The sequence below is a fragment of the Mauremys mutica genome, chromosome 1, assembly GCF_020497125.1.
Source record: "Mauremys mutica isolate MM-2020 ecotype Southern chromosome 1, ASM2049712v1, whole genome shotgun sequence".
NCBI classification, from domain to species: domain Eukaryota; kingdom Metazoa; phylum Chordata; order Testudines; family Geoemydidae; genus Mauremys; species Mauremys mutica.
The window spans coordinates 247,301,533-247,316,100 of record NC_059072.1 but is presented as its reverse complement, the minus strand read 5'-3'; the positions used below and the strand labels follow the sequence as shown (position 1 = coordinate 247,316,100).

Genomic DNA, 14,568 nt, shown 5'->3' with positions numbered 1-14,568 from the left:
TAAAGCTCTCACTGACTTTACGTAGTGATTGCAAGTGCTCAGCAAAACTACTAATTCGGCCATTATTAAGTATGTGCCTAACTGTGAAGTTTGGTACTTAATTTTAGGTCAAAATTTTCAAATTTGGGCAAAAGTTAAGACTGTGACAAAGTTACCTGCTTCACTAGTTTGTGTTGGCTCTTGTTGTCTCAAACATTATACATACAGTACAGTTTTTTAAACTCTTTCCAAAAATTCTTTTTCTTTAATTCTATGTTGCAAGAACTCTCTCGTGTTTCATTCAACATGTGTGTTCAGTGACTGTGAGTCCCGGGATTTGGGAATGGTGGCTTCCCAAAGCGAAGACAAGAGTGAAGGTGAAAAGGAGAGCAGTCACCTGTTAAATGCAGAGGCACTACGATCAGTCGTTCACCAGTCTGGAGCTGAAGGGAGTGACTTCAGGATGGTATGTACAGCTAGGGTGTAATTGTAGAGTAGCTTTTTAAAATAAGTCTTAAAAATAACTATGGTAAATCATTTGGCTAAACCCTCTTTTAATAAAGTGAACTATATATTGGCAGGAAAGTGTAAGTGTGGTTGTGTGTGTTTTGAGTTTAAACTGTAGTAAGCTTCTTTGTTTGTTTGTACTCCTTTGTCTGCCTGGCTCTTTTCTCATTCCATCCCCTAAATATTTATTTACCACCCCTCCCCCAATAAGTAAAAAACAGTGTCTTTTTACAGCACTCCTTTTCACATGATGTCACAACCACAAATGTGTGAATTTTTTAAAATGGTGTTTTGATAGAGAGGAGGTGTTGGATCCTGTCTGCATAGTTGCAACACTTATACTTTATCAGGCTTTCTTATTACTACTGCCTCTCAACAGTGCTATCTTACAAGAGTTGTAATGAACTAGTGGATCGAGCAAAGGGCTCATAGTATTCATGGTAGCAGTGTAGCTCTCCCTTTAAAAAGCAAAACAAAGCTAGCTTTATGGGCCTGTGGAGCCTGCGGTTGTCTCTTGTCCCTCAGGCTCCCTGGTATTGTCAGTGCTACTATCATTTAAAATAAGTTGTTTGCCCTTTTACTTGTGATCTTTAGGATAATCACGGTTATTCACAGTCACAAGAACTAATCTTTCGGGTCTGTGAGAACCGTGGCTGGAGATTTCTTGAAGGCTTTTTGGGAAGCCTTCTGCCCACTTCAGTAGTGTGGGAAGGGGGCCCTGCTGCCCAGGCTCCCCCGATGAATGTCGAGCTGCTGCAAGCTCCTTTTGAGAAGCACACCTCTATCCTGTTATAACGCCACCCGATATAACACAAATTTGGCTATAACGTGGTAAAGCAGCGCTCCGGCGGGGGGAGGGGTGCACTCCAGCGGATCAAATCAAGTTCGATATAACGCTTTTCACCTATAATGTGGTAAGATTTTTTGGCTCCCGAGGACAGCGTTATATCGAGGTAGAGGTGTAATTGTGACCTCTGGCAGCTTAGTAGTGAGAGAACGCATGAAGTAGTGGCCAAAGCACAACACTAGCACCTCCTCTCCCCAGCTGCAGAGTGGAGCTGCTTCAGCCTGAAGGCTGTGAGAGGGGAAAAAAGGACCAGTGCATCCCCATGGTGCACTAACTCGCAGGCAGTCCCTATGGAGCTGGGCTCTGGCACACAGTAGGGCTCTCATTGTCTTGCCTAGTGTTGCTCTTCCCTTGTGCTGTGGGACTGCATAGGTTCCTCCCCAAGGGCAGAATGGGGAAGGATTTGCCCCTTAAAGTAGATCTCCCGTATCTACCACATTTTCTGGTCCAAAAGAAATCCTTATGAAAGAGGAAAATCGAGAGTATTTAATATTTTTTGTATATTAGACCTTAAAAGCACACTGCTTCTTTTAAAACTTATCCTCTGATTTCCAGTCCAGGGAACAAATAAAAGAGAGACTGTGGAATGACCATTTTGCAGAATATGGCAGAACTGTGTGCATGTTTCGCACAGAGAAGATTAGAAAATTAGTTGCAATGGGAATCCCAGAATCTTTACGAGGCAAACTCTGGCTCCTCTTTTCAGGTGAGAACTCTATAATACATCTTGGATATAGCCAGGATCCAGGGCTGAACTCAGCTACAGATGCAGTTAGGCAAGAAAGCTCCAAAAGATTGTTCTTCAGCAAAGGAAGACTGTGTCCAAGCTGGATATTTTGGCATGTAATCCCATCACATTCTCTAGTGAGAAGGAAGGAAGGAGAGGTGCTCAGATACTGTGGGATACTATCAGTATAAATACCTAGGTAGAACAATAAGAGATTTTTATTTTGTGTCTCATAACTGGTCAGTGGTGTGCAGAAATAATAGAAATTTTGTCCATGTAATTAGTATAAAAATGCCATCACGTCTTCATGAAATAATGTTCTTCTTGAGGCAACAATTAGACTGTAATAAAAGTATTGATTTAATCTTAGCTAAACCTACCTATTTTGAAGTTATGGCATCTTTAGGTCTGCAGTGCTGCTTCTTCCCTTAAAAAATTGGCAGGAATCTATAGCTAGAAAAGACTTACCAAGTAATTTCATTCAGTGCCCTGTCTGAACAGGATTGTTCCCTACAGTGTGATCTCCAATTTATCGGGTCCAGTTTCAGACAAATTTGCAAGGATTAAATCCTTTTATTTTTGGAATTTTTTTTTTTTGGACATTACATTCAATACTGAATAAATTTATCCCAGCAATGCTTTTAGCAGAGGATGTTTCACAGTACAAAGTCAGTACCAAGCTGGTTTTTCTTCTACTGTGTGATTTAGGCTTTAATAATAGCTGGTTCATTTTCTGTGCAAACATTGCACCTTGGAAAAATCACTGCTAGTATTTTATCTCCTTTTTAGGTTCAGGGGTTCACCAAATGCAAGTAATGTCTAATTTCATAGACCTTGGGGGAAAAAAACCTCTTCACGTGTTTTTGTTTGTTTGTTTGTTTGTTTTTTGACAAATACTTCACTTAATGACATTATACCTGAAATCCTCATGTTTTTCTCTTACTGCTGCCTTCAGATGCTGTGACTGATCTTGCCTCCAATCCTGGTTACTACGGAAATTTAGTGGAGGCGTCAATGGGCAAGTGTTGCATGGCAACAGAGGAGATTGAACGGGACCTGCATCGCTCATTGCCTGAGCACCCAGCCTTCCAGAATGAAACTGGGATAGCAGCCTTGAGGAGAGTTCTGACAGCTTATGCACATAGGAACCCCAAAATAGGATACTGCCAGGTGAAGAATTATTAGCATGTAGAAAAGTATGTTAACGCGCTCTCTCTCTAGTGCAATTCTCTGTTTACTCAGTTTTGTTATCCCCTCAGTGGATTTTGCAATGGCTCCATTATAAATAACGTGCTTTGATTTGTTACATACGTAATGAAAGAATAATTTAAATGTTGTGTAGTTTTACTCTGAAAAATGAGTATGTAAAAAAGCCCTTTCTGACTCAGACTTGTTCCCTGTGTATGTTCAGAATTTTCATTGAGAGTCAAAAATAAATTCCCACTACTCTTGTTAGTGCTAACTGCAAGTTATCTCATGCAGTGCTCAGCGAGTGAGCAAAGTAAACTGGCCTAGGAAGATGAGCTTCACATAGGGGACCTGTGCAGGGATTTGGTAAGCTGAAATCCTCCTCTTCCCAGGCTGGTGGCAAGTACATAGCACCTGTGCAGTGTAATTACAACCTATTGGCTCTAATAACATCTCCACCTCCCCTCCAGCCCAGGGCCACCTGGGGGGGGGGGGGGCAAGTGGGGCAATTTGCCCCGGGCTCCGCAGGGGCCCCCAAGAGAATGGCTGAAGCTCCTGACCCGACCCCGACTTCGCCCCTCTCCCGGAGCCTCAGCGCATCCAGGTCTGTCCCTGAACAGCTGCAGCCTGACTCCGGCGGGGCCCCTGAGCTCCGCCCCGCTCAGAGCCACATGGTAAGGGGGCGGGGCTGCGAGCTCCGGGCTGAGTAGAGGAGGCTTACAGCCCTGCCCCCTTACCACGCGGCTCTGAGTGGGGAGGAGCTCAGGAGCCCCGCCAGAGCCACGCTGCACCGCTGTTCAGGGAAAGCCCTGGATGCGACGCGCTGAGGCTCTGGGTTAGGGGGGAGCCGGGGGGGGTTGGCTAAGGGGCAGGGTGTCTCGGGGACAGTCAGGGCACAGGGAGGGGGGAGTCAGGGGACGGGGAACGGGGGGGTTGGATTGTGGGCGTTCTGGGGGTCTGTCAGGACTCAGTGGGGGGTGGATAGGGGTCGGGGCAGTTGGGACAGGGAGGAGGGGTGGGGTCCCGGGGTGGTGGTTGGGGGTCTCTGGGGGACGGTGAGGGGACAAGGAGCAGGATGGGTCAGGGATTCTGAGGGGGGCAGTCAGGGGGCAGGAAGTAGGTGGGGGTCAGATAGGGGGCAGGGCCAGGCTGTTTGGGAGGCACAGCCTTTCCTACCCTAAAGCTCATTCAGCAGTTTGAGGCTTGCAGAAGAGCCAAGCTGTTAGCTTTTCCATTAGGGCTACCGTCCCTTTCACTTCTCAAATGCCAAATTGTAGTCTATATGTAATTTCAGTGCCATAGGGAGATTCATGTCAGGAGAGGGTAGCTTCATTTAAAATTAGCCACTACGGGAGGGATCACATGAGAAGAGCAATAGCCTACACCACCTATCTCCTTCCCAACCCTACCAAGGGAAACCCACCCCCCTACATTTCCTGAGGCTCCAGAGGGGTTAATTCAGTGGTTCTCAAACTCTCGTCCTGGTGACCCCTTTCACATAGCAAATCTCTGAGTGCGACCCCCCCCCTTATAAATTGAAAACACTTTTTAAATATATTTAACATAGTTATAAATGCTGGAGGCAAAGCGGGGTTTGAGGTGGAGGCTGACAGCTCACGACCCCCAGTGATAACCTCGTGACCCCCTGAGGGGTCCCGACCCCCAGTTTAAGAACCCCTGGGTTAATTTAATTTTAGCACCCTGTGTCCATTCACATGCATGTGCTATTTTGAGCATTTCAGTTTTCACAACATAGGCTCATCCCAGATTCTGGAACAAGCTCAAATGCTCAGTTTGTGGAGTATGTACATAAGCTATACTAAAGACAAACCCACAGTAACCGTCTCCAGTTTGTGAGGGACCCCGTGGAGCCAGTCTCTAGGAAACAGATAACTGCATGGAGGTTAAGTCCATTAATGGCTATTAGCCAGGATGGGTAAGGAATGGTGTCCCTCGCCTCTGTTTGTCAGAGGGTGGAGATGGATGGCAGGGGAGAGATCACTTGATCATTACCTGTTAGGTTCACTCCCTCTGGGGCACTTGGCATTGGCCATTGTCGGTAGCCAGGATACTGGGCTGGATGGACCTTTGATTTGACCCAGTATGGCTTTTCTTATGTTCTAACCTAAATGAACCCAAAGTTTTTTGCCTCTGTAGAGGTGTCTGCATGGAAGATAAGGGAGCTGGCTCACGAGTTTAGAACTACACTACTCCCATGGTCAGAACTCAGGAGGCTGGAGCAGGGCTGCCCAGAGGATTCAGGGGACCTGGGGCAAAGCAATTTCGGGGTCCCCTTCCATAAAAAAATTGCAATACTATATTCTCGTGGGGGCCCCTGTGGGCCCCGGGGCAAATTGCCCCACTTGCTCCCTCTCACGGGCGGCCCTGGGAAAAATAAACCTTCCGCATCTCAGCACAAACCTAGTTTTGAGAAAACTTCTTTACAAGGTATCACCGGTTCTCAGCATCAGCTAGTGCTAAAAGGCATAAAGCTCATTAAAAGCGTTGGACAAATATTTTCCATCAAAACTTTTTTTGGTTCGAAAACTAGGGGTTTTTTAAAAAGCAGAAAAAAAATCACGAACAACGTCTGCTTTCCTTCAAAATTTGTTGTGATTTTTTTTAATTGAAAAGCTGAAATTAATCTGCCAAAACCTGAATATGGTTTGGGGTTTCAGAAGCGTGTGGCCAAATATCTGCTGCTTGCTGTGTTTGATTGTTTAAAGAAACAATAAAAAAATTCTGCTTAAAAAAATCCAAAACTTTTGAACCACCTCAGCTTGTGACCAAACGCCTGAGCCCATGCAGGCAGAGATTTTTCCAGGTTTCTGATACTCCACTGGCTTCCTTGACTCATATCTGTCTCCATAACCCATGTTATGACAGTTGGATGCCTATTTTGCATCTTGACAGATATAATGCTGTGTTTTCATGTGCGGCAACGTGAGCCAACTATGCAAGAGTGGCATGTATGAACTTGCAAATCCCCCTATGGCTTAAAGTCTTAGCTGGATTGCAATAATAGAATCAGTCTCGCCCTTCCAAAAAAAAATAAAAATCTCTACAGTAAGGAGAGCTGTGTTTTGTGGTAAGCTGTCACACTGTGGGAGCCCTGGGGGTGACAGGCATTTCTCCTGCCAATTAATTGATGTTTTATCTGAAAAGTTTTATTGTTGTTTTTTAAAGGATAGGAGCTTTTGGTGAAAGGGGGGAGGGGCGTTTCTGCAACTAATAAATCCCATTTTCTTCTTTGACCTCATAACAGTCTATGAATATCTTGACCTCTGTGCTGCTGTTGTATGCCAAAGAGGAGGAAGCTTTTTGGCTGCTGGTTGCTGTGTGTGAGAGGATGCTGCCAGATTACTTTAACCACCGAGTGATAGGTAAGCTTGTATGTGAGAGCACCATTCATATATGTGTAACTGCTGTTTGCTCATTACAGATTTCACTGAGTCTGTCTGAAATATTTGAAAATTAGTAAAAAAAAAAAAAAAAAAAAATTACTAATGTACATCTTGGCTTTGCAGTCATTTTCTTTTGCTGATCAAGGAGATGCTCCATTTATACCTCAAGTGTTAAACCTTGCACATGTTTAATTAAAAACAGGCTAGCTACTTGCTAATCTTTGTTACTGTAAAGTATTGAGTGTTATTGGGATGTCACCCCCAGCTGTATGGATGGCATATGTAAGGATATGTTGTGGTAGCTATTTCTTATCTGACATGCTTGTGATATCAGGATGGTGGAGGAAGGTAGGATTGTATCTAAAATTACCCTGGAGAAAGAGCTGATTTCCGCCCTGTGTTTCTTAGGCTTCAGAGTATACAGCTGTGGGAGATACAACTTCCACCCTTTCTGCATCTTATGCTCTACAGTATGCCTTGCAGGGTGTGTCTACTTGTTCTGCAGTATAGGTACCTTTAAGACACAGAAGGCCAAACTTTCAGAAATGTGCGTTTAAGTTGCTTGTGTGAAAAGGTGTAACTACATGCACAGTGCTTGGCTGCAGATGTAATGACCTGTTTTATACATTAATCTTAGGCATGCACTATCTATCTATCTATCTATCTCATTATTTGCACTCGCTTGTCCTTCCCTAACTGTTTTTAAATGGAAGATATTTGCTTTATGTTGAGTTTTATTCATTTTTGTCTTTACTGCTAGCCTTAGTGCTTAGCTATACCATCTGCCGTCGTATCCCCTGGTCACTGAATAGGGATAAGTGCAGGCAGTTAGTTTAAGTTAGAGGAGTATTGCTCTAGGGTCAGCTAGTAAAAAGGTTAATGGTGTGGGAGTTGAAACTACCTACACAGGGGCAATGTGTTTCATTCTCAGCGGGTGATTAGGCACCGTTGTGTCCCATCAGTCAGAACCCGCTCCTCAACTGCGAGCATGGCTTCCACTACCATTTTGGTGCTGATGACTTGCAGGTCTGCCTCTCAACTCTAGATTTGCCTCCTTCCATCCAAACTCAAATCTCAGCCTGTCTTTCTGATATCTCCTTGTGGTATCTCCATCAACGAAGGACTTGTCTTCACTGCAGGGTTAACTTGGGCTTTTACTCAGATGTTTTCCCTAACTTGATTCCTGTCCATGCAAAACTCTGTTACCTAAGTGTGGTGATAATTTACACCCAAGCTAGCTGGGCCACTCTGGGCTCTAGGCTAAAACTCCAGTGGTGTTTACACTCAGGCTGATTTCCTGCCCACTTTGTGCTGTGGATGTAGGCTAAACCGCTTGAGTGCTTATAGTTCTCCAGTGCTTTCCCACAGTTCTTCCTGTATGCCCAGAAGGGCAGACAAGTTCTCCCACGATTCACTGGGAAAGAATTGTAGCTCATTTTACTGTAGCACTAAGAATGCTGTGACATGTTCTTAGAAGTCCTAGTGTCTCACCCTAGTGAGAGCTGCACCAGTGTGGGTGCAGCTGAGTGGACACCTTTGGGGGGGTATGGGTTTGCAGTGTGGCTGGTCACACCTCAGCTAGCAGTTTTCTAAAATATATTAGGAATAAAAAGAATTCTGAAAATGGTATTAGTCCATTACTAGATGGAAATGGTAGAATTATCAGTAATGCAGAAAACACAGAAATGTTCAGTCACTATTTTTGTTCTATATTTGGGAGAAAACAGATGATATGGTCCCATCATGTGGTGATAATACTCTTTCCATGTCACTAGCATCTCTGAAGGGTGTTAAACAGAAGCTACTAAAGTTAGACATTTTAAAATCAGCAAGTCCAGGTAACTTGCATCCAATAGTTTTAAAAGAGCAGGGTGAGGAGCTCGCTGGACCATGAATGTTGATTTTCAAAAAGTCTTAGAGCACTGGGGAAGTTCCAGAAGACGGGAAGAAAGCTAGTGTTGTGCCAATCTTTAAGGATGAACCGGGTAATTATAGGCCTGTCAGCCTGACATCAGTCCTAGGCAAGATAATAGAGTGGCTGATACAGGACTCAATTAATAAAGAACTAAAGAAGGGTAATGTAATTAATGCAAATCAACATGGGTTTATGGAAAATTGACCCCGTCAAACTAACTTGATATCTTTTTTTATAAGATTATAAGATTGGTTGTTAAAGGTAATAATGTTGATGTAATATACTTAGGCTTCTGTAAGGCATTTAATTTGGTAATGTACATTTTGATTAAAAACGAGAATGATATAAAATTAAAATAGCACACACAAAATGGATTAAAAACTGGCTAACTGATAGGTCTCTAAATGTAATTGTAAACAGGAAATCATGATTAAGTGGGGGTTCAACAGGGACTGGCTTTTGGCCCTACTCTATTTAACATCTTTATCAATGACCTGGAAGGAAACATAAAATCATCACTGATAAGGTTTGCAGATTACACAAAAATTGGGTAGTGGCAAGTAGTGAAGAGACAGATGGCTGATACAGAGCAATCTGGATCACTTGGTAAACTGGACGCAAGCAAACAATATGCACTTTAATATAGCTAAATATATACATCTTGGAACAAAGAATGTAGGCCATATTTATAGGATGGGAGACTCTATCCTGGACGTAGTGACTCTGAAAAAGATTTGGGGGTTGTGGTGGGTAATCAACTCCTAATGTGACACTCTGGCCAAAAGAGCTAACACAATTCTGGGATGCATAAAGAGGGGAATCTCAAGCAAGAGTAGACAAGTTATTTTACCTTTGTATTTGGCACTGATGTGACCGCCACAATATTGTGTCCAGTTCAGTGCCCACAATTCAAGAAGGATGTTGATAAATTGGAGACGGTTCAGTGAAGAGCCACAAGAATGATTAAAGGATTAGAAAATGTGCCTTGTAACAATAGACTCAAAGAGCTCCATTTATTTAGCTTAACAAAAAGAAGGTTAAGGGGTGACTTGATTACAGTCTATACATATCTACATGGGGAACAAATATTTAATAATGGGCTTGTCAGTCCAGCAGAAAAAGGTATAACGTGATCCAATGGCTGCAAGTTGAAGCTAGACAAATTCAGACTGGAAATAAGGTGTAAATTTTTAACAGTGAGAGTAATTAACCACTGGACAATTTACCAAGGGTCACGAAGGATTCTCCATCACTGACAATTTTTAAATCAAGATTGGATGTTTTTTTCCTAAAAGCTCTGCTCTAGGAATTATTGTGCGAAGTTCTATGGCCTGTGATATGCAGGAGGTTAGACTAGATGATCACAGCGGTCCCTTCTGGCCTTGGAATCTATGAAAAACCTGGGTGCTCAGCCCTAGATGCCAGTAGCCAGGGGCGGCTCTACAAATTTGGCTGCCCCAAGCAGTCATGCCCGGGAGGCGCCCCCGAGCCGCGGGAGCAGCGGACCTCCCGCGGGCATGACTGTGGAGGGTCCGCTGGTCGCGCGGCTCGGCTGGACCTCCCGCAGCTGCGGGCGGTTCGCTGGTCCAGCGGCTCCGGTTGAGCTGCCGCAGTCATGCCTGCGGGAGGTCCAGCCGAGCCGCGGGACCAGCGAACCGTCCGCAGTCATGCCTGCGGGAGGTCCACTGGAGCCGCCGGCCGAGCGTCCCCTCCGCAGTCATGCCTGCGGCAGGTCCGCTGCTCCTGGGGCTCCGGTGGACCTCCCGCAGGCATGACTGCGGCAGGTCCGCCGGCCCAGCCTGCCGCCCCCCCGGGAAAGGGCCGCCCCAGGCGGGTGCTTGCCCCGCTGGGCTCTGGAGCCGGCCCTGCCAGTAGCCCAAGTTCACTCTGCACTGAAGACGTGCCCTAGCCCTTAACATGACCAAAGGGGAATTCCTGATCTTCCTCTGCCCTCCCTTTCTCCCCCTCAAAAATAGGTCTGACAACAATGTTATTCTTCCTGTTGCTCAATTTTGTAATCTTGGCTTCATCTTTCACTTGGCCCTCTCTTCTGACTGTCATATCCAGGCCTTGTCTAAATGTTGTTGCTTCTTCCTGTACATTTCCAAGATCTAAACTTTCCACTCTGTCCACGCTGCCAAAATTCTTGTCCAAGCTTTGATCATCTTGCTCCATAAATTCTGTAATCTCTTTCTCTCTGACCTTGACACCCAAAACCTCACACCCCCTCTTTGGCATGTGACAGTAACACATCCAGTCAAAATCCAGCTGCTAAAATCATTGCACTGACTGTGCCACACACAGTCCTTAACTCCCTCCTCTAGCTCTCCCTCCCTGACTGCACCAGAGACACTTCTTGCTCTTACTTTCAGAAATTAGCCCTGCCGTGTGCACCTGACTTTTTATCTTCATTGTGAGGGCCTCTCCCTCCTACTCTCCTCCACTGATGGCAGCCTTGATTACCTGAGTCTGCAACAAGCACTTTTCTTCATGGCACCCTTTTCAAGTGGGAAAAGCCTCTGAGCCACAGCCACTTCCTCCTCCAAGTACTTCCTCCAAACTCACCTTTTCTGTGTTGCTTACAGCAAACTGTAACCCCAATAACGGCTAGGCAGGTGGCAAGCTGTGAACACTGCTCCAGGTTGATTAAGAATTGTGTATATCCTATTATTTTTTTTGTTACCTTGTCTTCCCCCATCTCCCACCATAACCTGTTGGTCTTCTCTACTTGTTATGTCTTGTCTGTGGCTTTCATCTTCTGTTTGTACTGTGCTTTAGCACAGTGAGGACCTGGGTTCAGTTCCTGGCTCTGCCACAGCCTTCCTGTATGATCTTGGGCAAGTCACTTTGCCCCTCTTTGTCTCAGTTTCCCATCTGTAAAATGGGGATAATAGCACTTCCCTCCCTCATGGGGTATTGTATGGGTAAATACATTAAAGGTGCTCAGATACTCCTGTTATGGGGGCCATAAAAGTACCTTAAATAGACCTGGTGGGCCACTGCCACAATTTAAACATTACTAATAACATGGCCTTTTGTAAAATGTACAGCACTTCATGTATGTCTAATATTAAACTTCTGACTTCACAAATCTGCTATCTATCCTCCATGCTGTGTCTCAGGCACAAAATGCCTTCTCTGCACTTGTTTGCCAAACTACCTCTGCCTCCTCATTCAGATCCTTCCTAAAAACCCACTCTGCCTCATTGCCTGAGAGAGTTAGGATAAACACACACAAACTTAATGGAACTGTCAAGGGGAGTCCATGTTTTGCTGAGTAATCGTGATCTTGTCGTCACCCGTTCCCTTTTCTCCTCTCTTTTCCCTTCTCTTTTTGTCTGTTTATGGTCCTCACGTGATGAATAATGTCTGAGGTAGATGGCATGCGCTGCGAGGTGGGGATTGTCTCTTTCTTGTTTCTCAAGAGCTCTTAGCACTCAAATTATTATAATCATCTTGGGATCAGGGTTGGATCTGACCAGCTCATGTGGTAGCATAATTTGCATACTCCCCATCTCTACTAGGGTGCATCCTTATGACTTGATGTAGAAAGTGCTTAAAAAATAAAACTGCTGTGTCCAGTGCTTTGGACTTCCTGTCTCAGGTGATGCAGGATGTGCTTGGCATTTGGGCAGTAGACGTTTTGAGTGATGTATCCTGGAGATTTGTATAACTTGATTTTTAAGCCAGGAATTTCATAGCAAGCAGAACTTTCTGATAAGGAGAGGAGGATCTGGGCTGGGAGGAGAAACGTGGGTTGCATGAAATAACTGCAGACGGAATACAGAAAATGACTGGCAAAGAGAACTCCTTTTTGTATACAGTAAACATCTTTCATCCAAGGCCCTGGTCTTGCATATCTGATTTGCTACTATGGATTCTTTACGCATGTGAAGTCACATTGGCTCCAGTGAAGCTATTCATGGGCACAGGGGTGAGGGCTAGTAGATAAGATTGCAGGATCAGGGCCTGAATGTGCTCCACTTAGAAAGATTGTCTGTAAGGCACCAAGGAAAACTTACGCCTGGGAATGATAGGAAATTACTATTTTTTTTTAAACATCCTACTTTTTACCAAATAAATACTTCCTTCAAGAACAGTTTATTTTCCACTCTAGTGCAGCTGCTCCCCTGCTCATTTTTTTGCAGTTGGAGTGTGTATGGAGTGCTGAACTATGTACACCGGAAGGAAGGGTTTTTTTGCTTCATTTTTATTGCATAAATCCGAAGTTGAACAGTAAGCAGCTTTGAAAACTGTTCTTGCTAGCACTTAGGTATGAAATTGTCTGTAGCCGCTGCTGCTATTATTATTGTATAGCACCCGAAAGGGTGCTAGGCACTTAACAGAAAGTGATACAGGCCTTGTGCAAAAGAACTTACAATAAGTAGTATAGACACAACACAGTGGGTGGGGGACGAGGTTTATCACTGTAGGATAATACAGTTACTCATTTCAGGTGCGTACACATCTTGGTGGTTCAGATTTCATTTTGTTGATTTGGCAGCTGTTGAGTTGCAGTTAACTGTAGATCTCAACAAATCCTTTAGCCTCAGCTAACCCTGTGGTTTCATTGTGACTTACAGGTGCTCAGGTAGACCAGTCAGTCTTCGAAGAGCTTATAAAGGAGCGACTTCCAGAACTGGCTGAACACATGAAAGATCTGTCCACCTTGGCTTCCATTTCCCTTTCATGGTTCCTTACCCTGTTCCTCAGCATCATGCCCCTAGAAAGTGCTGTGAATGTCGTAGACTGCTTCTTCTTCGATGGAATCAAAGCCATTTTCCAGTTGGGCTTGGCTATTCTTGAAGCCAATGCAGCAGAACTATGTAACAGCAAGGATGATGGGCATGCCTTGATGATTCTTAGCAGGTATCCTCCTCTGTCTGAACTTCAAAGTATATAGTACTTTCAAATTGCTCTGCTTTAAAACTAATACAAAGGAATGTGGCTTCTGTATCAATAGTAAGAGAAGAATATAGTATAGGCATATGCAGCAGTGTCTAATTCAAGTTCGTCTTGTTGCTGCTGTCCCATCAGTGTCTGATCTCAACAAAAGGTTTAGGAAATTTGGCTAATAGAGCCCCTATGAAATTTCCTGGGAATACTGAGAGAAGCAGGGGACTGCGTCAATGTGTAGTATTTACTGCTGCTCTTAGCTTCTTCCCTTGACTGAAGAGCTTCTTGTCCCAGACTTTGTGGAGACAGAAACGTTCTTCCTTGGGGGGTGTCTGCCTTTAGTTATTGGCTAGATCACAATTATAGTGTGAGTAATAGTCAAGGCATTTTGAAAAGCTTAGTAGCAAAAAACCTGTATATTTCCATTAAGTCTGAGCCAGAAGACGATGCTTACTTATTACTCTGCTCCCAGCATACACAGCGAAGTCATCTGTGTTTGTATTGCTTTGTTCCATTTAGGTTTTTCGATCACGTTCAAAATGAGGAAAGCCCTCTACCTCCAATCGGTAATCACCATGCCTTTTTCAGCGATGATCAGGAGCCCTGTCCAGTGACTGAAATAGCTGACCTAATCCGTGATTCCTATGAGGTAAAATAAAACTTGATATCGCCTGGATTTTCTGATACTTAAATAACCGTGTGAGTTTCCATAGCATAACCCTCTGGTAAATCAGCCCCTCGATAAGGTGCTCAGATACCACAGTGATGGGCATGGTGTAAATACCTAGTTAGGTTGATAAACTAGAGACTAAATGTATTGAAACACTTTCATTTTTCTAGGACTAATAATACTATGCACTTTTTACATTTTCAGGAAAGTTAAAAAATTGATTCTTGTATTCTAGAAATTCGGAGACCACTCTGTGGAACAGATAGAGCGTATGCGCTATAAACACAGGATTCGTGTTCTACAAAGCCATGAGGATACAACCAAACAAAATGTGGTGAGTAGAATTTTCTAGCACTTAAGGTTTTTTTTAACTACTATTACTCTAACTAAGCTTGCATTAAATTTAAAAAGGTACCACAGTGTGAGTTAAGGGTG

At 44.1% G+C, this 14,568-nt stretch overlaps 1 protein-coding gene across 2 annotated transcripts in view; it reads left to right on the top strand.

The window, feature by feature from the left end:
• TBC1D8 (TBC1 domain family member 8) overlaps nucleotides 1–14,568 on the top strand; it is a 79,749-nt gene that overhangs the window by 59,541 nt on the left and 5,640 nt on the right. For both annotated transcript variants that reach the window (XM_045006007.1, XM_045005998.1), the window contains exons 8-14: nucleotides 263–445; nucleotides 1,889–2,039; nucleotides 3,016–3,230; nucleotides 6,514–6,631; nucleotides 13,151–13,436; nucleotides 13,983–14,112; nucleotides 14,369–14,467. In XM_045006007.1, coding sequence (XP_044861942.1) covers nucleotides 263–445; nucleotides 1,889–2,039; nucleotides 3,016–3,230; nucleotides 6,514–6,631; nucleotides 13,151–13,436; nucleotides 13,983–14,112; nucleotides 14,369–14,467 — 1,182 coding nt within the window. The remainder of the gene's footprint in view (nucleotides 1–262; nucleotides 446–1,888; nucleotides 2,040–3,015; nucleotides 3,231–6,513; nucleotides 6,632–13,150; nucleotides 13,437–13,982; nucleotides 14,113–14,368; nucleotides 14,468–14,568) is intronic.